Source organism: Sciurus vulgaris (genome assembly GCF_902686455.1).
Source record: "Sciurus vulgaris genome assembly, contig: HiC_scaffold_272_arrow_ctg1, whole genome shotgun sequence".
NCBI lineage: Eukaryota > Metazoa > Chordata > Mammalia > Rodentia > Sciuridae > Sciurus > Sciurus vulgaris.
The window spans coordinates 608,927-633,510 of record NW_027632781.1 but is presented as its reverse complement, the minus strand read 5'-3'; the positions used below and the strand labels follow the sequence as shown (position 1 = coordinate 633,510).

Sequence of the window (24,584 nt, the reverse complement as noted above, 5' to 3'; positions counted from 1 at the left end):
TAAGGAATCACAATTAATTGAGTGATGGAGGATATTTTGGGGTGATTCAAGGGCAAACCTGAATGTATGGTATAACAGTATACTCAGAATAAATTAATCCAGTAATTATAAATTTTCTTCCTTTAATACTGTGGGAGCAGGGCAAAATTAATCTTTGAGTAGAGGTCCTTGAATTTGGGTAGCAATTTTACAAACTTCCTCAGGGAGACATATTTGAGCATCCTCAGTAATAATCAAATCTATCCCAAAACTCCCTCTAGTGGCATGAAAGGATTTGTGGATGGAGCTTTTGTTGAATCAGAAACATTTGTGAAGGAGATATGCAACGGCAGGTGAAAAGGGTTCCCTGTCCTTTCATCCTGGGTCAGGGGGAGACCCATAATTAGGTTTCCTGACATGTCTGTTTTAGATCTGTATTGATTTGGCCCAATGAAATCCTTTATGACAGATTGACATTTTTTATTAGGCCACTTTTGTGTCCCTTTTTTTTTTTTTCTCTTACAAATATTTTGAAGATGGCTAGGATTTTTATAATTGTAGCAAAATTTATCATTGGGGGAATTAAAGCAGTGGCCAGTAAAGTCACTTGGTGAGTTTCAGTTCCAACATTCTGACATGCCTTTATTAAATCAGAAAGCACTTTATGGTAAAGAGATTTCACCAGTTCTTTTCAATCTTGGTTGACACTTCTGTAAGATAATTGTGTCGTCAGAATATTGGCAGACTCCAAATTGTATATTTGTCTTTTGATAGCTTTAGTCAAACAGGTAACAAAATTAATAAAAGGCTCCTCTGAGGCTTTTTGAATTACAACAAAGGACTTGGAAGGATCCTGAGTGTCTGGGATCCTTTCTCCATGCTTTACAAACTAAGGTTCTAATTTGGGCAATGGTGGCTACAGGCAACTGAGTTTGTTGTTATAATGTCCCTCTTTGACCCATGCCAAATGAGTCATCATAATAAATATTGGCATTTCCCTGAACATTATCCTAAGCTTGAACATGGGATAAATTAGAGTATTCTTGTGGAAACAATATTTTGGGCAGGAGAAGTAACCATCTTCACCAATGCTTTCCAATCACTGGGAACCAAGGCACAACCCATTCCCAGCCCCTATATCATACTGAGCATGAAATTACTATTAATTCCACTCTCCAACACTATCCTTCTTAATTATTTAAACACAGTAAAAAGCAATTGTTCATATTTTGGATATTTAGCATCATTTTAATCTAATCAAACTGTCAGTGTGTGAGTTTCTCACTCAGCAGCTGTCTGCCTGAGACATTCAGATAAATGAGACCAGACTGGGGGAGGAGAAGGAGGAAGAAGGGAAGGAGAAGGAAAAACTTCAGTCACAGAGACTACCAGAGAAGTTGGCAGCACTGTCAAGGCTATTTTTGAGATAGCATCATGACACTAATACCAAGCTTGTAACACAGGTATAGGAGCCCACAGTCACTCATGCAGCTTTTTACCTAAATTTTCCCAATATTTGGGTCTTAACGATCAGTGCTCCAAATACTATGGACAGGAAGAATCTATTTCAGAGAGCAAAGTGGCAAAATCAGCATCAGTTACAGTATGTTTAGCCTCACAAAGCAAATAAGAAAGTTCACTCCAATGTGTTGCTGCGGATATTTGTTACCACCTGCAGCAACAATCTCACGGGTATTTATCGGAGGTGGACTGAAAATAAACTACTTCTATTCCTGAGCTGCTTCCTTGCTTGCTTGCTTGTTCCCTAGCTTATAGAGGAAGAGAGGCTTGCTTGATTTTAGAGGAAGAGAGGCTTTGAGAGGAAGAAAGTCTTTGCTTAGGAGAGAGAGAGGCTTTGCTTAGAGGAAGAGATGCTACACTTATCAGTGAGGCTACACTTTCAGAGATGCTACTTCTTAGAGTTCTGCTGCTGCTTCTTAGAGGTGCATCCTACATTCTGCGTACTAAAGGTGTGTGCTAGAGGTGCATGCTATCAGAGGTGCTTCTTAGTGGTGCATTCTTAGTTCTCTGTTCTGTGATCTGCAATCTGCGTCCCGCGACCTAGAGGAATTCCTTCATTTGGGATCTGCAACCTGTGACCTAGAGGAATTCTCCTCTGAGGTGAAGAGAATGTCTTATATACCTATGGCAGCCAATCATCTTAGGATTAGCACAATTGAAGTACACCCCACGGAACCAGTCAAGAAAGAATAAGGAACATCTGTTGACCACTAGCACAAAGGAGACATTAACTAATTAGGCAAAAGTAGATCACACCATGTTAACACTAATTAACACTAATTGTGCCACCTCTTGGCTCAACACCAGCCACCATCTTAGGGCTATCCAAACATGTCTCTGCATATCCCCCTTTTTAGTTTTAAAAAGGTGAAGAAAAGTAATGGATGCGTGATAGCTATCACTACATCTGGATCAACTGTGCCTGTCTTAGGTGTGTACATGTCCTAGTGACATTCTTACCCATCATCGGATAACCAAGAAACTTATCGTCTTGGCTCCTGTCTTAGGTTGATATGTCAGCCACACAAGACTTCCCCGTCTTTGACTACCAGCTGTCCATTTGAGACAACCAAGCAGTTCTGGCTTCTAAGGCAGCAAGTGCATTTACAATAATCTTATCCCTTTGTTGGTGTAGGCACATCTTACACATGCAGTAAAATGCTAACACAACAGACATATGAATAAATCTAAGTTTCCCAAAACTGGGGACATGTGTAGCATCCATTTGTCATAAATGACTAGGCAAAAAGCCTTTTACCAACATGAGGGACTAGAGAATGTGTTACATAGAATGAAAACAAGCAGCTTGCTTTACTGAAGAAAAGATGAAAACTGTCTGAGTGGCCAAATCAGCCCCATGATTACCCTCATGTAAAGGACCAGGCAAGTTGGTGTAAGCTCTAATATGTCCAACAAACAAGGGCTCCCCATGCTCCCACAAAAGCCCCTGCACCTGCAAAAACAATTTGAATGCTGGAGTACGAGGGGCCACAGGTCTGGCCACTCCAATCTGGGAATCACCTGAGCGATGCAATCACTATCAGCAAAAAGATCTGTTGCTCCTTAAACTCTACAAGGGCTATGACAGCTGCTTCCATTTCCACCAATTAAGCTGATTTTTGAGATGTATGATAGTATCTTGGTGAATAATTACTGCAGCAGTACCATTAGAAGAAACATTCAGGGCCTTAGAAATAGGTTGTTTTTTACAGGTAGAAAGGATTATGACGAGGAACCATCTGAATTTGACATTGCTCCCCTCTAAAGTTCTGTACATTTGCGGGCCCTGTGCTCCATTTTTTAAATGATTTTGTAAAATCTTGCCCTCAACATCAGTAACTAATCTGCACTCATTAGCCCAATGTTTTCTTTTTCTGCACTTTGGGCAAAGACCTGGGGCACGAACTGTAACAGATTTTACTGTAGTCATCTCTTGTCTTTTGTTAGGGCATTGTCTCTTTGCTGCTGTGTATATCTGTACATACACTCCAGGATCATATTGATTTTGTGTGTTTATTGAAGCATATTGGCCTTCTCCTATTAGCATATCAACATTTCTACCAGGAAACCTTGCTACTGCATTTCTGCAAGCAGTTTCAACAGCTATTTCCTGCCACTGAGCTCTCCAATTCAGATATTGTCCTCCAGATAACACTGCTCTGCATAGCTGTTTCCAATCAGTCTTAACTGCCTCTTTAAAGTTTTTCTAATGGTTGATGGTATCTCTATTTTGGTCCTCAAATACAGGCAGGTTCCACAAATTTTGGGGTTCTTTGTATTATATGCAGTTCTCTCCTACCTTTTTCCCTTGTTAAGCTTTCACTACCACTTAGTTATTCCTTTTTGGGGTTCTTTGTATTATATTTAGCTCTTTCATACTTTTTTCCCTTGTTCTGAGTAATTGTTTTCTAAGTCACTATGTTCTTTTTCCCATTGTGACACCTTGAGCAGCCTTTCCTCTATAAACCCTGGGCTTATTATTACTAGAGTTTGAATATATGATTGTCCAGTGGTTTCCTTCACTGTTGTGTTTTTTTTGACCTTTAGCAACTTTTCAATGTTAACTCACTTATTTTCTAGTTCCTCCTCTGTATCTCCTTCCTCCTCAGAACCTCCTTCCTGCTCTTGGCTACTGCAGCTAACCTCTTTCTCAATCTCTTCTAGCACTTCTCCTTCTTGTAATATATTTTTTATGCCTTTTTGAATTATCCTTTCAGACTGATTCCGTGATATTTCTGAACCCATCTTATGCTGCTAAATAAGTTTGATACAGGACGAACAAAGACCACACTAACAGTAGTACAAACATACAAACAATAAAAAATACATGCACTCCAGAGCTCCTTCACCATCATGTCATTACCTTTTACTACATCTTTTTTAACCTTAATCATTTGGGTCTTTGAAATTTCTGACCCCATTTTTTCTTACTATCCCTCATCCTTAAACCGCTCTGACCAGAGACTTCCATGAGGCTCCTACTTTCCCTCACCCTATTCCTGCGAGGTTCCTACTTTCCCTCGCCCTATTCCTGTCAGGTTCCTCAGTTTCCCCACTGTGCCAATTTCCCTTTCCCTGTACAGGCCACCATTTGTTGCCACCTGCAGCAATAATCCCACGGATATTTGTTACCACCTGCAGCAACAATCTCGTGGGTATTTATCGGAGGTGGACTGGAAATAAACTACTTCTATTCCTGAGCTGCTTCCTTGCTTGTTCCCTAGCTTATAGAAGAAGAGAGGCTTGCTTGATTTTAGAGGAAGAGAGGCTTTGAGAGAAAGAAAAGGCTTTGCTTAGGAGAGAGAGAGGCTTTGCTTAGAGGAAGAGATGCTACGCTTATCAGAGAGGCTACACTTTCAGAGATGCTACTTCTTAGAGTTCTGCTGCTGCTTCTTAGAGGTGTGTCCTACATCCTGCATCCTAAAGGTGCATGCTAAAGGCGTGTCCTAGAGGTGCGTGCTAGAGGTGCATGCTATCAGAGGTGCTTCTTAGGGGTACGTTCTTAGTTCTCCATTCTGCGATCTGCAATCTGCATCCTGCAACCTAGAGGAATTCCTTCATTCTGCAATCTGCAACCTGTCACCTAGAGGAATTCTCCTCTGAGGTGAAGAGAATGTTTTGAATACCTCAGGTAGCCAATCAGCTTAGGATTAGCACAATTGAAGTACACCCCATGGTACCAATCAAGAAAGAATAAGGAACATCTGTTGACCACTAGCACAAAGGAGACATTAACTAATTAGGCAAAGGTAGATCACACCATGTTAACACTAATTATGTGCCACCTCTTTCCCCAACACCAGCCACCATCTTAGGACTATCCAAACATGTCTCTGCACCAATGATGACATTGAGGATCAGACAGGGAATTTCCCATAACTTACCAGTGGGATCTGTACCAGTTGATAAGAGATTCATGTCAAAGCCTATTCCAGGTGGCAAGCTACCCCTTCTCCCATCAATACATCCAGAAGCATTCCTGTTTAGGACATGAACTGCAAGGGTAAAGGTAAGAAAATAAAGAGGCAAGCAGACAGGATGACCTACAGCATGAAATGGATCCCACATGGGAGAGCCACTTTTGTTTCATTAACTACTCCAGAGTTACATCAGGTTACATTGGTGCAGTTATATATATGCATGTGTAGATCATATAACTTGTTTGCTTCTCAGAGTCAACTAGTACCAAATATTTTTATAAAGGCTAAAGGAGAGAGGAATTGCAGAATATTCCTAAGTGAGGAAAGCAGAGGGCATTTATCACCCAAAGGGTATTTTCACTTAAAGTCTTATACTTCTCAATACTTTTGCATAACCTGAACCTCTATAGAAAACAGTTTAAAATGTGAAGTTATATGAGATAAAACATATTTTAAATTAAAAAACTTAGAAAAGAGGCAAAGTAGAATATTATATAAAGATAAACGTACCTTACCTTAAAATAATTCAATAAGAATAGTTACATTTCAACTCACATCATACTTCACAGATATAAAAAGGTAAGTTTGAGAAAAGTAAATACATATATAAAAAGAAATGCTATAATACTAGGAGACACCAATTCAAACTTACTGTAAAGAAAAAGTCAAACAAAATGGTTATCACAAAACAGAAGATTACAAATAATAATTTAAGCCAATTTGATTTATATGCTAAATGTCCTCAGTAGCAAATGGAATATTAAACTGGACAGACTAACTGGTAAGAAACAAAACAAAGGTTTATACATATAAAAATATTTAAATTATTTTGTAAAAATTATAGAATACCAGTAGAAATCAAAAGTAGAAGTGATGCTCAAAATTCCACGAATATTCTTGAACACTGTCTTGTTCCAGAATTCAATTTTTTTTTTTTTTTGTAATGGGGATTGAACTCGGGGCACTCAGTCATTGAGTCACATCCCCAGCCTTATTTTGTATTTTATTTAGAGGCAGGGTCTCACTGAGTTGCTTAGTGACTCATTTTTTTTTTTTTTTTTTTTTTGCGGTGCTGGAGATTGAACCCTGGGCCCTGTGCTTGCAAGGCGAGCACTTTACCAACTGAGCTATCTCCCCAGCCCCAGTGACTCACTTTTGATGAGGCTGACTTTGAACCCATGATTCTCCTGCCTCCACTTCCTGAGCTACTGGGATTACAGGCATGTGCCACCAAAAGATAAAATTAAAAGACCTTTGTAACTTCAAAGTTATCAAGAGACTCCATGTAAATATCTATCAAACTTTCAATGTTATTTTTTGCAAAAAAAAAAAAGAAAAAGAAAAACATAGTCTAGCAATTTTATGGAATCTCAAAATTGTATGAATATCTCAAACATATTCAAAATATACAATTGGGAAAGTAAACTCTCATAACTTAAAAACATTAAAATTCACAATATTCAATAGGTAATACTGACCTCAAGTTAGAAAGATAAGCATATTGAATTCTGAGTGTAATAAGCCCTTACATACATAGCAAATTGTGATATATTTCCACATCAGTATTTGTTACAGTATTATTCAACAGAGCTGCTATGAGGAATCAAATCAAATATTCCTTGAAATGAGTGGAGGAGGCAATTTGGAATATAGAATCTACAGAATATTTTTAAATTAAAAGTTATGCATTTTTGAAAAATCTATATTCAATATAAATGTACAGTTCATTATATTAACTGAAATAAGTCTATCAAAAACAAGACCATGGCAGAATTCTTCTCCTATAAGATACCTAAACAAAACAAACAAACAAACAAACAAAAAACACACAGAAAGCTTTCTGAACAGAAATGAGAATTACATAAGTGCTGGGAGCAGAAATGAACCTTTATTTACACAGGAATTGATTTACTGATTTTTGAGTGGTAAACTTTCTACAGATATGTTACATAACAATTTGAATTTACATTACTGAACACTATATTTGATATGTTAGAGAAAGCAACTTTTGTGGTTTTGATCAGAATTAAAAATTTAAAACAACACAAAAAAGATAAAAAGAATTTTAAAAGTGTTTGAAAACTACTTTAAAGGGCTATGGTTTTCACCCTATAAATGAGAACAAACTCATGAATATGTAGATAAAGGATATGCATGTAATACCACTACTAAGAATTCTGAGGCAGAAAGACTGCAATTTCAAGGCCATCCTCAATAACTTAGTGAGAACCTCTCTCCAAATATAAATAGAAAGGGGCTGGAGATGTAGTTTATTATTACAGCACCCTGGATTCTATCCCCATTACATTACCATACAGAAAATTTACATTACTATGTACATAGGTGGGATGCAAAACCAATCCAGAAAAAATACAAAAGTCATTTAAAAAGGTGTAATATTTACACAGGTAAGTAAAACCACATATAATTTTGGCAATAGAAATAAGGATCATGCATATCTTAATTTCAACTTACATTGTTCTAATTTGTGAAGTAAGGAAAATTGCCATCTAATTATAAAATATAGATTAAACAAAAACAGAATTAAGTGATGTGAGAAAACTTACTCTACAACATGAAATCTACTCTGAAAGAAAAAAGAAAAAGAAAACTTAACCAACAAAATTATATATAAAGACAGATGTATTATTTTATAAGCCCTTTAACATTACTACAATTTGCAACTGTGACTATAGACTCCAAAGAGAATTCATTGTGAATCTTGAATTTTATTTCACAGAAAATCCATTATAAGTTTTCACAAAGATTTCTGATAAGGGAATTTTAATGAATAAATACATAAGTAATATTATATAAATTGTTTTATGATATTAATTTATTACAGAGGTTTGACCTAGATTTCTCCAAAAATGTGACCAGATTTCCTAGAGACCCACAAATAATGGAAGATCTTTTAGATCATGCTGACATTCTCAAACAAAGGGGTGTTTTGGTGTTTTATTTGAATGAACTGGCACATCATTGGAGAAAAAAAGGAAACTTTAAAGAATTTGAAAACATGATAAAAATAGGGCAGTACATGTTCAATGATAATGAGAAATAAACCTAAATTTCTGAAAAATCTTTTCTGCTACATAACTTCTCCATCAACATTTTGAAGTTTGGCTTTCTCCTTGACCTTTGGGTCTGTCAACTGGAACCACTGCTTTGTATAGGCCACAATATTTCACATCACTGAATTATTTTATGCACCAGTTATCTAAAGTGAAGGATATATAACACATCAAGAAAGGGAGAGATTAAAGACTAAAAAGAATGTCATTAACATTTTATCAGTACCAAAAATGCCCTTTTTTCTTGAAAACACAAGTATGAAACTCATTCTTACAGAGAAGTTCCCAGAAGATATTCTGAAGCGGAAGTAAATTAAATAATAATAATATATTAAGAATTTGTAAGGAAAGTTATGCTTACCCAGGAAGACCAAGTTTCTGTAGTTCTCTAACATCACATTTCTATGTAAATTTTTCTGAGCAGGCTCCAGGCATTCCCACTCCTCTTCAGTGAAATCAACAGTCACATCCCTGAATGTCAACAGTTCCTGAAATAGATATAGGTAAATAAATAGCACATTGACCACATGATCACTCAGTGTTTGAAATGAGAGTTAGAAAGACCCTCATATGGTGGGGTAAAGGAAAAATAACAGAATGAGACAAAATTCATTACCCTATATACATCTATGATTACACAAAAGGTGTGACTCTACTTTGTGTGCAACCAGAGAAAAAACAATTGTACCCCATTTGTGTACAATGAATCAAAATAAATTTTAAAAAAGACCCTCATGTAGGTGATGACTTTATTAAGACATTTTTAAAGACAGTGATATTATCTACCTAAACTGCATATATCTCTCATAGTAGAAAGTTATGGTGATTAAGAAAGGGAATTCTCAAATTTGAATTATATAACAATGAATCAGGTATTCATTAAAATGTAAAATCTGATTTAGTAGTTCTGGGATGGAGTTGGGTTTTCTGAATATGTTACAAGCTCTCTAGTGATTTCAATTTCAGTAGCATAAGATAAAATTTTGAAGTGCAATAAGGTAGACCACTAAAGGAAACATTTACTAGTGAATTTGAGTTCAAATATTTTGTGGTATTTTATATATGCTATTAAAATACCAAATATCAACAACAATCCTGTTTGGATTTTGTTTTGTTTTATTTTTTAATTCAAATTTATTTTCAAAATATAAAAATTACACATATTCATGCAATTAAAAGTTTTGATACATGTGTATATTATATGATCTTTATAAGAGAATAATACTTAGATTTTCAAAGAACTTTTTTTAAAAATATTGGTTCTAAGTTCTACATGGAAGTAGAATTTATTTTGATGAAATTATACAAGCAAGAGATATGTCTTAGTCTAATTAGCATCCTATTTTTGTAGGTGGGCATGATGGTGGGATTCACTAAGATATTTTTTATATGTGTACATAGAAAAATTATGCCTGATTTATTCTCTTTCCTAATTCTATCCCATTTCCTCCTTTTGTTCAGCATTGTCTACTTTACTAAACTCTTCTTATCCTCCCCCACTTTATGTGGTTTATCTTTCACATAATCAGCAAAAATACTCCACCTTTGGATTTTGGGGATTGCCTTATTTCACTTAGCATATTATTCTCCAGATTCATCTTTTCCCTGCAAAAATCATAAAGTCATTCTTCTTTATGGTGGATTAATATTCCATTGTGTATATGTACCACAATTTCTTATCCATAGATCTGTTGAAGGACATCTAGGCTGGTTTCATTATGCTCCTATAAACATTAATGTGCTGTTTCACTATAGTATGCTGATTTTAAATCCTTTGGATATATACTGAGGAGTGAGATAATTGGGTTAAATCATGGTTCCATTCTTTGAGGAATCTCCATACTGCTTTTCAGAGGGGTTGAAACAATCTGCAATCCCACCAACAATGCATGACCATTCCATTTTCCCCACATCCTCATGAATATTGTTACTAGTATTCTTGATGTTTGCCATTCTGACTGCAGTGTGATGGAATCTGAGTAGTTTTAATTTTTTATCTAATATCTAGAGATGTTGAACATTTTTTTCACATATTTGTTGATCATATTTATTCTTTTGGGAGGGACCTCTTCAGTTTCAGTTTATTTTACTACTTTGTTAATTTTTGAAAAAAAAAATTTAGGTGTTAAGCTTTCTGAATTCTTTGCTTGTCCTAGCCATTAACAACATATGCAGGTGGGAAAGATTTTCTCCCATTCTGTAGGTTCTCTCTTCATGCTATTGATCATTTCTTTTGCTGTGAAGAAAGCGGTTCCTGTGCCAATATGTTGGAATGCTGGGTCTACATTTTCTTCTAGCAGGTACAAGAATTCTGGTAAAATTTCTAGGTCTTTGATCTACTGAGAGTTGATTTTTGTGTAGGGTGAGAAATAGAAATTAATTTTCATTCTATTACATGTGGACTTGCATTTTACCAGCAACATTTGTTGAAGAGGCTATCTTTTCTCCAGTGTGGATTTAAGCACCTTTGTTTAACATGAGGTAACTGTATTTATGTGAGTTTTTCTGTGTCTTCTATTCAGTTCAATTGGCTTTCTTTCCCACATTGGTGCCAATACTATGCTGTTTTTTTTTTTTTTTTTTTTTTTTTTTTTTTTATGTTACCATACCTCTGCAGTATACTCTAAGGCCTGGTATTGTGATGTTTCAGGCTTTGTACTCATTGCCAAGAATTTTTTAGCTATTCTGGGCCTCTATTTTTACTAATAAATTTCATGACTTCCTCTTTTCTCTGAAGACATCTTAGAATTTTTTTTTTTTTTTTTCGTGATCCTGGGTATTGAACTCAGGGCCTTGTGCTTAAAAGGGAAGCATTATACCAACTGAGCTATATCTCCAGCCCTCATAGAAATTTTGATGAGGATTTCCTTGAATTGTGTATAGCACTTTTGGTAGTGAAGTCATTTTGACTATAGTGATTCTCCTATCCAAAAACATGGGAGATGTTTCCATCTTCTAAGCTTTTCCCCAATTTCTTTCTTAATGTTCTGTAGTTTTTATTGTAGAGACCTCTTTTTTATTTTCTTAAATTTATTTTTATTGTAAACAAATGGGATACATGTTGTTTCTATTTGTACATGGACTAACAGCATACCATTTGCATAATCATACATTCACATAGGGTAATGAGGTTTGATTCATTCTGTTACTTTTTCTTTCACCCTCACCCCTCCCACCCCTTTTACCTCTATATAGTCCCTCCTTCCTCCATTCTTGCCCTGTTCCCACCTCTCTTTATGTGTCATCACCCAATTATCAGTGATATCATCCATCTTTTGAATTTTTGAGATTGGCTTATCTCACTTAGTATGATATACTCCAATTTCATCAATTTGCCTGCAAATGTATAATTTTATCATTCTTTATAGCTCAGTAATATTTCATTGTATATATATACCACAGTTTCTTTATCCATTCATCAATTGAAGGACATCTAGGTTGGTTTCACAGTCTGGCTATTGTGAATTGAGCAGCTATGAACATTGATGTGGCTGTATCTCTGTAGTATGCTGATTTTAAGTCCTTTGGGTATAGGCCGAGGCGTGGGATAGCTGGGTCAATTTTTCCAAGTTTTCTAAGGAATCTCCACACTGCTTTCCAGAGTGGCTGCACTAATTTGCAGCCCCAGCAGCAATATATGAGTGTACCTTTTTCCCCACATCCTCACCAACACCTATTGTTGCTTATGTTCTTGATAATCGCCATTCTATTTGAGGTGAGATGGAATCATAGTGTAGTTTTGATTTGCATTTCTCTTATTACTAAAGATGGTGAACATTTTTTCATATGTTTGTTGATTGCTTGTAGACCTTCTTCTGTGAAGCCTCTGTTCATTTACTTAGCCCATTTGTTGATTGGGTTATTTGTATTCTTGGTGTAGAGTTTTTTGAGTTCTTTATATATTCTGGAAATTAGTGCTCTATCTGAAGGATGACTGGCAAAGATTTTCTCCCATTCTGTAGACTCTCTCTTCGCTTTGCTGATAGTTTCCTTTGCTGAGAGAAAGCTATTTAGTTTGAATCTATCCCAGTAATTGATTCTTGCTTTTATTTCTTGTGCTATGGGAGTCCTGTTAAGGAAGTCTGATCCTAAGCCAACAAGGTGAAAATGTGGACCTACTTTTTCTTCTATAAGATGCAGGGTCTCTGGTCTGATTTCAGGGTCCTTGATCCATTGTGAGTTGAGTTTTGTGCAGGGTGAGAGATAGGGGTTTAGTTTCATTCTGTTGCATATGGATTTCCAGTTTTCCCAGCACCATTTGTTGAAGAGGCTTTCTTTTCTCCATTGCATATATTTGGCACCTTTGTCTAGTATTATAAAATTGTATTTATTTGGGTTTGTGTCCATGTCCTCTATTCTGTACCATTGATCTACCTGTCTATTTTGGGGCCAATACCATGCCGTTTTTGTTTCTATTGCTTTGTAGTATAGTTGAAGTACTGGCATTGTGATACCCCCTGCTTCGCTCTTTCTACTGAGGATTGCTTTAGCTATTCTGGGTTTCTTATTCTTCCAGATGAATTTCATGATTGCTTGCTCTATTTCTGTAAGGTACGTCATTGGGATTTTAATTGGAATTGGATTGAATCTGTATAGCACTTTTGGTAGTATGGCCATTTTGACAATATTAATTCTGCCCATCCAAGAACATGGGAGATCTTTCCATCTTCTAAGGTCTTCCTCAATTTCTTTCTTCAATGTTTTGTAGTTTTCATTGAACAGATATTTTACCTCTTAGGTTAGATTGATTCCCAAGTATTTTATTTTTTTTTAGGCTATTGCAAATGGAGTTGTTTTCCTCATTTCCTTTTCAGCTGTTTGTCGCTTGTGTATAAAAATGCTTTAGATTTATGTGTGTTGATTTTATAGCCTGCTATTTTGCTGAATTCATTGATGAGGTCTAGAAGTTTTCTGGAGGAGTTATTTGGATACTCTAAATATAGAATCATGTCATCAGCAAATAGTGACAGCTTAAGTTCCTCTTTTCCTATTCATATCCCTTTAATTTCTTTGGTCTGTCTAACGGCTCTGGCTAGAATTTTGAGGACAATTTTGAATAGAAGTTGTGAAAGAGGACATCCCTGTCTTGTTCCCATTTTTAAAGGGAATGGTTTCTGTTTTTCTCCATTAAGAATGATGTTGGCCATGGACTTAGCATAAATAGCCTTTACAATGTTCAGGTATGTTCCTACTATCCCTACTTTTTCTAGTGTTTTGAGCATAAAGGGGTGCTGCATTTTGTTGAACATTTTTTCTGTGACAATTGAAATAACCATACGATTCTTATCCTTATGTCTACTGACATGATGGATTACATTTTTTGATTTACGGATGTTAAACCATCCTTGCATTCCAGGGATGAACCCCACTTGATCGTGGTGCACGATTTTCTTAATATGATTTTGGATATAGTTTGCCAATATTTTGATAAGGATCTATATTCATCAAAGATGTTGGTCTAAAGTTTTCTCTCCTTGATGTGTCTTTGCCTGGTTTGGGTATGAGGGTGATATTAGCTTCAAAGAATGAGTTTGGTAGGGTACCTTCCTTTTCTATTTCCTGGAATACTTTGCAAAGTATTGGAATGAGTTCTTCTTTGAAGGTCTTGTAGAATTCGGCTGAGAATCCGTCTGCTCCTGGGCTTTCCTTGGATGGTAGATTTTTAATGGCTTCTTCTGTTTCATTGCTTGATATTGATCTGCTTAAATTGTGTATGTCCTCCTGGTTCAGTTTGGGAGGAGTGTATGTCTCTAGAATTTGTCAATGTCTTCGGTAGTTTCTATTTTGTTGGAAAACTGTTTTTCCAAGTAGCTTCTCATTATGTTATGTACCTCATTGGTGTCTGTCGTGATATTTCCTTTTTCATCACAAATTTTAGTAATTTGAGTTTTCTTTCTTCTTCTCTTTGTTAGTGTGGCTAAGGGTTTATCTATTTTGTTTACTTTCTCAAAGAACCAACTTTTAACTTTGTCAATTTTTTAAATTGTTTCTTTTGTTTCAATTTCATTGATTTCAGCTCTGATTTTAATTATTTCCTGTCTTCTACTACTTTTGCTATTATTCTGTTTTTCTTTTTCTAGGGCTTTGAGCTGTAATGTTAGGTCATTTATTTGTTGACTTCATTCTTTTCTGGAATGTACTCCATGCAATGAATTTTCCTCTTAGTACCGCTTACATAGTGTCCAAGAGATTTTGATATGTTGTATCGTCGTTTTCATTGACCTCTAAGAATTTTTTTTATCTTCTCCCTGATGTTTTTGTTATCATGTTTTATTCAATAGCATATTATTTATTCTCCAGGTGCTGCAGTAATTTCTGTTTTTTATTTTGTCATTGATTTCTACTCTCAGTCCATTATGATCTGATAGAACACAAGGTAGTATCTCTATTTTTTTGCATTTACTCAGGGCTGCTTTGTGGCATAACATATGGCCTATTTTCGAGAAGGTTCCATGTGCTGCTGAGAAGAAAGTGAATCTGCTCGTTGATGGATGAAATATTCTATATATGTCTATTAAGTCTAGGTTATTGATTGTGTTATTGAGTTCTATGGTTTCTTTGGTTGGTTTTTGTTTGGAAGATTTATCTAGTGGTGACAGCGGTGCATTAAAGTCACCCAGAATTATTGTGTTGTGGTCTATGTGATTCCTGAAATTGAGAAGGATGTGTTTGATGTACAGGGATGCACCATTGTTTGGGGCATAAATAGTTACTATCATTTTGTCTTCCTGATTTCTGGTTCCCTTAAGCAGTATGAAATGTCCTTCTTTATCCCTTCTGATTATCTTTGGCTTGAAGTCCACTTTATCTGATATAAGGATGGGAACCCTCACTTTTTTACTGAGTCCATGTGCGTGGTAGGTTTTTCCCCATCCTTTCACCTTTAGTCTGTGGATGTATTTTTCTATGAGATGAGTCTCTTGCAGGCAGCATATTGTTGGGTCTTTCTTTTTAGTCCATTCTGCCAGTCTATATCTTTTGATTGATGAGTTTAGGCCATTAGCATTCGGGGTTATTATTGAGATATGATTTGTATTCCCAGTCATTTGGCTTATTTTTGGTTTTTAAGCTGGCTTGGTTTCTCCTTTGAGTGGTTTTTCTCTAAAGTAGTTCCTCCCTTTGCTGACCTCCATTGTTGTTTTTCATTTCCTCCTCATGGAATATTTTGTTGAGAACATTCTGTAGTGCAGGCTTTCTATTTGTAAATTCTTTTAACTTTTGTTTATCATGGAAGGATTTTATTTCATCTTCAAATCTGAAGGTTAGTTTTGCTGGGTATAGGATTCTTGGTTGGCAACCATGTTCTTTCAGAGCTTGAAATACATTGTTCCAGGCCCTTCTAGCCTTCAGAGTCTGGGTTGAGAAGTTGGCTGTTATCTGTATTGGTTTCTCCCTATATGTAATCTGATGCTTTTCTCTTGTGGCCTTCAAAATCCTATCTTTATATTGAATATTAGGCATTTTGATTATAATGTGCCTTGGTGTGGATCGGTTGTGATTTTGTGCACTTGGTGTTTTGTAAGCCTCTTGTATTTGATTTTCCATTTCATTCTTCAGGTTTGGGAAATTTTCTGATGTTATTTCATTGAATAGGTTGTTCATTCCTTTGGTTTGTATCTCTGTGCCTTCCTCAATCCCAATAATTCTTAAATTTGGTCTTTTCAGGACATCCCATAGTTCTTGGAGATTCTGTTCATGATTTCTTACCATCTTCTCTGTTTGGGCAAATTTATTTTCAAGATTAAATCTTTTTTCTTCATTGTCTGAGGTTCTGTCTTCGAAGTGGTCTAGTCTTTTGGTGATGCTTTTCATTGAGTTTTTTATTTGATTTATTGTTTCCTTCATGTCAAGGATTTCCGTTTTTTTTTTTTTTTTTAAGAATCTCTATCTCTTTGTTGAAACAATCTTTTGCTTCCTGCAGGTGCTCTCTCAACTTATTGGTATTATCATTCATTGCCTGCATTTGCTCTCTTATCTCATCCTTTGCTTTGCGAATCATCTTAATCATGTATAATCTGAAGTCCTTTTCTGACATTTCTTCTAACATACTGTCATTGGATTCTATTAATATAGAATCTAGATTTGTTTGGATCATTTTCTTCCCTTGTTTTTTCATGTTGTTCATGTATCTTCCCCTCTAGCAGTGCAGATCTATGGTATTGCATATTTTCCCCTATAGGCTTATTGTGGCCCTATAGGTTTCCCAACCCTTTCTTTAAGGGTAAATAAATATTAGCAGTAACCAATTCAGACACTATGCAATCCTAGACCAAATATCCCCCGACAATGAGCTTCAAGCCTCCAGCAGACATCTCAGGATGGGTTTTGCCCCACCTAAAGATTGGAGCTACAGCTTCCAGGATTATCCAAGATGGCCACTCTGGCTTCAAAACATGTTGGCAAATGGGGAGCTGCAGCTCAGGATGTGGCCGTGGTCAACAGGAGGTCCTGGAGGCGGGATGTGGTTGGTCAGGCAAGGTTCCTGGAGTTTGGGTGGGTTTGTTGTGTTTTTTGATCCTGGAGGCTGGTTGCAATTAGTCAGTCTGGGATCCTGGTGTTAGTGCACAGTCAGTTGGAGTGGGGGTCCTGGTGACAGAGAGCAGTCAGTTGATGTGAGGGTCCCAGAGGCAGGGAGTGATCAGTTGGGCTGAGGGATCCTGGAGATGGGGCTTAGTTAGTCTGGCCAGGGGTCCTACAGGGCCTGGCTGTAGTCTCAAAATGGCAGCAGCCACGTGTAATCAAACCTGTAGGTACTGTAACAGTGAACTTCTAGGCAACAGCAGGCAGCTGATGCTCTACTGGCAGTCGGCGATCAGTTTGCTGACTGTTGTTGGATGATCAAGAGGTGAATCTTGTGCGTTGGGTGATCGATAGGTGTAAGGCAGGCGATGGACAGGCAAGAGGCAGGCAAATGGCAGATGATAGGTGTCTGACAGTAAGCAATCTGCACTCAAAAAACATGTCGATATGCTGGCAGACTGCAGGAGATCACAGCAGACAAGTGGGGTAAACAGCAGGGGATCGATAAGCAGCAAAAACTGCCTTACCAAGAAACAGATAGCCTCTGCTTTGAACCAGAGTTATGGAGTGACAAGGAACACAGCCTCCCGCTAGTCTGCCATCTTGAATCCCCTAGAGATCTCTTTAATTATGTTGATTTCTAAATTTTTTATCTTTTGGAGGCTATTCTGAATTTTACAGTTTTTCTAATTTCTCTTAAAGCTGATTAACTATTGGCATATAGAAATGCAATCAACTTAAAGTATTAATTTTGTATGCTGCTACTCTTCTAAATTTATCCATGAGTTCTATAAATTTGTTCATGGAGGTTTTGGGGACTTCAACATATTGAATTATCTTATTGGCAAAAAGAGATATTTTGAGCTTTTCTTTTCCTATTTGTATCCCTTTATTTCATTCTTTTGCTCAGGCTAAAATTTGTAGGAGTATATTGAATAGAAATGATAAATAGAAGTGATTCTTGTCTTGTTCCTATTTTTAAAGGGAATGATTTTAGTTTTTCTGTTCAGAATAATGATGACCTTGGGTTTGTCATATATAGATTTTACAATGGTGAGGTAAGTTCATTTTATCCCTAGTTTTTTCAGTGTTCTAAACATGAGCAGATGTTGTAAATTGGCAAATGTCTTTTCTGCATCTATTCAGATAATTATGGGTTCTTGTCTTTTTTTACGATGTGTTAGATTTATTGACTGCTGAATGTTGAACCAACCTTGCATCCCTGTGGTAAAACCCAGTTGACCATGGTGAACTATCTATTTAATGTGTTGTTATATGCATTTTTCTTTTTGGGTACCAGAGTTTGAACCCAGGGGCACTTAACCACTAACACATACCCAACCCTATTTTGTATTTTACTGAAATAGGGTTAACTCAGTTTCTTAGCATCTCACTTTTGCTGAGACTGGCTTTGAACTCACAATCCTCTTGCCTCAGCCCCACAAGTCACTGGATTACAGGCATGTGCCAGTGCATCGAAATTTTTGCCTGTATTTTATTAAGAATTTTTTGCATCTTTGTTCATCAAGCATACTGGTGTGAAAAAATGAATGATAAAATAACAAACAAAAACTACTCATATACCTGGAGACAAAATAATATGCTTTTGAACAATGCAATGATAACAGAAGACATCAGAGAAGAAATTTAAAAATTCTTAGAGGTAAGTGAGAAAAATAACACAACATATCAAAATCTCTGGGACACTCTGAAAGCAATACTAAGAGGAAAACTCATTGCATTAAGCTCAAACATTAAAAATATAAAAAGTCAACGACTAATTGACCTAACATTATGTCTCAAAACCCTGGAAAAAGAACAGCTCAAAACCAAAAATAGTAGAAGACAGGAAATAATTAAAATCAGAGCTGAAATCAATGAAATTGAAACAAGAGAAACAATTTAAAAATCGACAAAACAAAAAGTTGGTTTCTTGAAAAAGTAAACAAAATTGATAAACCACAAGCCACACTAGCAAAGAGGAGAGAGAAAACTCAAATTATAGAATTTATGATGAAAATGGAAAGATCACAAGAGACACCATTGAAACACATAACATAATTAGAAGCTACTTTGAAAATCTATACTCTAACAAAATAAAAAATATCAAAGACATTGGAAAATTTTTAGAGACATATGATCCTCCCAAACTGAATCAGGAAGATGTGTACAATTTAAACAGATCAATTTCAAGCATCAAAATAGAAGAAGCTATCTGAAGCCTACCAACCAAGAAAAGTCCAGGACCAGATGGATTTACAGTCGAATTCTATAAGACCTTTAAAGAAAAAACTAATACCAATACTTCTCAAGTATTCCAGGAAATAGAAAAGAAGGGAACCCTTCCAAATTCATTCTATGAGGCTAGTATCACTCTGACACCAAAACCAGACAAAGACTCATCAAGGAAAGAAAACTTTAGACCAATATCCCTGATGAACGTAGATACAAAACTTCTTAACAAAATACTGGCAAATCACCAACAAAACTATATTAAAAGGATAATGCACCATGATCAAGTGGGGTTTATTCCAGGGATGCAAGGTTGGTTCAACATTCAGAAATCAATAAATGTAATTCATCACATCAATAGACTTAAAGTTAAGAAATACATGAATATTTTAATAGAAGCTGAGAAATTATTTGATAAAATACATCACCCCTTCATGCTTAAAACACTAGAAAAAATAGGAAGAGTAGGAACATACCTCAATATTGTAAAGGCTATCTATGCTAAACCCATGGTCAACATTATTCTTTTTTTTTTTTTTTTTTTGGTACTAGGGATTTGAACCCAGGGCCTTGTGCTTGCAAGACAAGCACTCAACCAACTGAGCTATATCCCCAGCCCACCAAAATCATTCTTAATGGAGAAAAACTGAAAGTATTCTTTCTAAAAACTGGAACAAGGAAGGGATGTCCTCTTTCACCACTTCTATTCAAAATCATCCTTGAAACACTAACCACAGCAATTAGACAGACCAAAGAAATTAAAGGGATACAAACAGAAAAAGACAAACTTAAGCTCTCACTATTTGCAGATGACAACATCCTATACAGAGAGGATCCAAAAAACTTCACTAGAAAATTTCTTGAACTAATAAATAAATTCAGCAAAGTAGGATATAAAAACAATATGCATAAATCTAATACATTTCTATTCATAAATAATGAATCCTCTGAAAGAGAAATTAGGAAAACCATTCCATTCACAATAGCCTCAAAAAAAAAATACTTGGGAATTAATCTAACAAAAGATGTGAACGATCTCTACAATGAAAACTACTTAACACTAAAGAAAGAAATTGAAGAAAACCTTAGAAGATGGAAAGATCTCCCATGTTCTTGGATAGGCAGAATTAATATTGTCAAAATGGCCATTCTACCAAAGGTACTATACAGATTCAAAGCAATTCCAATTAAAATTCCAATGACATTCCTCACAGAAATAGAGAAGGAAATCATGAATTTCATCTGGAAGAACGAGAGACCTTGAATAGCCAAAACAATCCTGAACAGAAATAGTGAAGCAGGAGGTATCACAATACCAGATATTAAGCTATATTACAGAGCAATAGTAACAAAAACAGCATGGTACTGGAACCAAAATATACAGGCAGACCAATGGTACAGAATAAAAGACACAGAGATGAATGAACATAAATACTAGACATAAATACTGACCTCATACTAGACAAAGGAGCCAAAAATATATAATGGAGAAAAGATAGCCTGTTCAACAAATGGTGCTGGCAAAATTGGAAATCCATTTCCAGTTAAATTAAATTAAACCTCTACTCTCACCCTGCACAAAACTCAACTCAAAATTGACCAAGGACTTAGGAATTAGACCAGAGACCCTGCACCTAATAGAAGACAAAGTAGACCCAAATCTTCATTGTGTTGGCTTAGGATCAGACTTTCTCAATGAGATTCCCATAGCACAAGAAATCCAAGCAAGAATCAATAAATGGGATGGACTCAAACTAAAAAGCTTTTTCTCAGCAAAGGATACAATCACAAATGTGAAGACAGAGCCTACAGAGTGGGAGAAAATCTTTTTCACATGCACTGCAGATAGAACACTTACCTCCAAAATTTATAAAAAACTTACAAAACTTTACACTAAATACACAAAGAACCCAATCAATAAATGGGCCAAGGAACTGGTCAGACACTTTACAGAAGACATACAAGCAGTTAATAAATATATGAAAAATGTTCAACATCTATAGTAATTAGATAAATGCAAATTAAAACAACTTTAAGATTTCATCTTACTCCAATTAAAATGGCTGTTATCAAGAACACAAACAATAATAGATGTTGGCATAGATGTGGGGAAAAAGGCATACTTTTACATTGCTGGTGGAGTTGAAAATTGTTACAGTAACTCTAGAAAGCAGTGTGGAGAATCCTAAGAAAACTTGGAATGCACCCACATTTTGACCCAGTTATCCCACTCCTCAGTTTATACCCAAAGGACTTAAAATTAGCATACTACAGTAACACAGTCAAATCAATGTTCATAGTAGCTCAATTCACAATAGCTAAACTGTGGAACCAACCTAGATGCCCTTGAACAGATGAATGGATAAAGAAACTGTGGTATATATATGCAATGGAATATTAGTCAGCCATAAAGAATAATATGGCATTTACAATAAATGGATAGAGTTGGAGAATATCATGCTAAGTGAAATAACCCAATCCCAAAAAACAAACACCAAATGTTTTCCCTGATAAGTGGAGAATGATATATAATTGAGGTGGGGTTGTGGAGAGTGAGAGAAGAATGGAGAAACTTTGGATTGTTAGAAGGGAATGAGAGGGGAGTATGAAAGATGGTGAAATATGACAGACATCAATGCCCTTTTTACATATATAATTGCATGAATGGTATGAGTCTACATTGTGTACAACCATGGAGACAAAATGATGTACCCCATTTGTGTATGATGAATCAAGGTGCTGTCTGTAAAAAAATAATAAATAAATAATTTTTAAAAACAGCAACCTTTAACAAGAAGGCTACAAATGAGGAGAAACAAAAGTGTGTGTGTTCATGTTTTTGAATTAATCAGTACATATTCAAATAAAAGAAAACACCAATACAATAAAATTTCTTCTTGAGGTATAAACTGAGTATGGGAATATGGAATGTGGGCTGTCATGGCCTTCCTTTTTATTGTGTTGCTCACCAAGTTGCCAATTGGTGTTTAAGACTTCTAAACTTCCCTTCTTGGGTGATTTGTAAGGGGTGGAATAGGAGGACCTGTCCATTTCACTCCCAGGGTATGCTGCCCATTGGGTTCTGTGATTGAAGTTTCCATGCCTGGAGTTTCTGGTTGCAAGGGCTTAAGTTCTAATGGGATTCCAGTATGTTTGTTGTGTAGTGAGTTGCTGGCAGTGTTCAATAATATACTTCTAAATTCTGGTAAATATCAATCTGTGATGGGCTGGGCAGGTCAGGTGGTGAAATGGAGGGTTGGGTGGATTAGCCTATGGGCCAGATGGCAAAGCAGGTGGCTTGGTCAGGCAGGCCTAGTAGGGAACTGGCTATGAGCCAGACAGTCAAGCTGCAGACTATGAGGTCAAGGGGGGGCAGGGTGTGAAGTCAGGTGTTAGGGGGTCAGGAGACTGGGGGCAGAGGGACAGAGGTCCCGGCAGGTTGGGATCACAGGGACCAATCAGACAGGGTTATGTCAGACAACCAGTAGGTACCAGGAACAGGAAGGGCACCAGATTGGGTGGGTGCTAGTGATTGGACAGATGCCAGACCAGGTGGGTTCGAGGGATAGACAGTGTCAAGGATCAGTCAGGCAGTTGAGTAGAAAGTCAAGTGTTCTGACACCCACCATATCAACTTCCTGATTTATTGTAGGTGGTCTTATGAGTTCCTGTGAACCACAGGACTCACTTGGAAAGAATTGGGTTCTCTCTAGCCACTTAAACTTGAGTTCACCAGAGCAAAATGCTCTCAGTTCCTGATTTTTCCTGGGTTTTTAGGCTCAGTTAAGTCTTTACTAGACTCAGGTAGGTTTACTCAGACCTAACCATAAACTCCCAGATATGGGTTTCCACCTTCCATTGACACAGCTGTAGTGTATACTCAAGATGGCTCCTGGTTTGGCTGCCAATGATAATTGATAAACATGGTGACCTTTTTTTAGACCCATTTAAAGAGTTGAACAGTCTCTGATTCAGTTAAGGCAGAGCAACCCTCCAGTATTTTTACTCTAAGCAGTATTTTCACTGCTTGACTTCTGGTTAACTGAGCAGAAAGAAATTCTGCCTCACTATAATACACCATCTTCCCTGCCTCAACATCAATCCTTTATGATCATTTCAAATGTATCCATATCACTCTAAAAGTTTTCATATCTTAACTCATAAAACCAAAAATAAGATGATAGCAGTAATAGTATTCATCTTTTATGACATTTTATGAAGCATACAGTAAATAATAGAGTTCAAGTTTTACCCAAGTTTATTTGATCTGGAATTCAGAGAAAAAGAAACATTAAGGTCAAAAGAAACTGTAAATGTTAAAAGACTTATCAGAGCAGGGCAATTATTCTAAATGTGAAGAGTAATGGAAACATGTTAAGAAAACAACAAAATCACTGGTCAAATGATATTTATATTTCATGTGTACATACATAAAAATGTCAACTTTTTATTCATTAAAGCAAAAAATTTTATGTAAAGAAAAAACTATTCAATATTTTAAAACTTATAAATCAATTTGGGATAGAGATTTAAAAAAAAAAACACTACTAAGTCAGGCACAGTGGTACATACCTGTAATCCCAGATGTTTGGGAGGCTGATGCAGAAGGATTGTAAATTCAATCCCACCCTCAGCATCATAGCAAGGCCCTAAGCAACTTAGTGCGACCCTGCCCCAAAATAAAAATCAAAAATAAAAAGTGCTGGGGATGTGGTTAAGTGATTAATCTCCCCTCGATACAATCTCTGGCTTAAAAAAAAAAAAAAAAGTAAATAAGTTTGTATGGGTCAAAGTGAACCTGCAGAAGATAATCAATATTATCTCAAACAAGGTTTTATTTAACATGGTGGTAACCTCATTCCCAACCCCCTGAAGAAACAGTATTCCCTGAAGTGTTAATAGAGATAAAGTCTCTGTGGACAATTTCTTAAAAGATGGTAAAAGATGGATTTAGTTGGCTTTGCCAAATACCCTGCAATACCAAAATCCTGTCTGTTTAAAAAAAGAAATAAAATACACCCACTGATAAATACTAATTCAGGCAAGATCTGAGAGCTAAAAAGAACATCAAGTCAGATATTCATTTCACAGTAGCTCATCTATATTCCTTACTAATGACAATAGTAGGCAACTAAGGCTGGTTCAACATGCTGAATTTAAGAAATGATTTTTTTACATCTCTCTGATAAGGAATTCCTAATCACCACTTTTGAGTGAGAGGACTTCAATACAAAGTAACCTTCCAGTGTTGCTATGTTGTTGTCCATCGGGGATTTAAAAATCTTTTGTAATTTGTTTAATGAAAGTCCATCAAAACTGCTAGCTATGAGGATTATGG

The 24,584-nt window shown here is 36.2% G+C and overlaps 1 protein-coding gene across 3 annotated transcripts in view; it reads right to left on the bottom strand.

The window, feature by feature from the left end:
* The window catches only part of LOC306652547 (uncharacterized protein), a 69,142-nt gene that overhangs the window by 9,260 nt on the left and 35,298 nt on the right, over nucleotides 1-24,584 (bottom strand). For 2 of the 3 annotated variants that reach the window (XM_079125379.1, XM_079125380.1), the window contains exons 2-3: nucleotides 8,856-8,982; nucleotides 5,385-5,495 (exon numbers count right to left, since the gene is read on the bottom strand). In XM_079125379.1, coding sequence (XP_078981505.1) covers nucleotides 5,385-5,495; nucleotides 8,856-8,982 — 238 coding nt within the window. The remainder of the gene's footprint in view (nucleotides 1-5,384; nucleotides 5,496-8,855; nucleotides 8,983-24,584) is intronic. The other variant, XM_079125381.1, reaches the window with a different exon arrangement.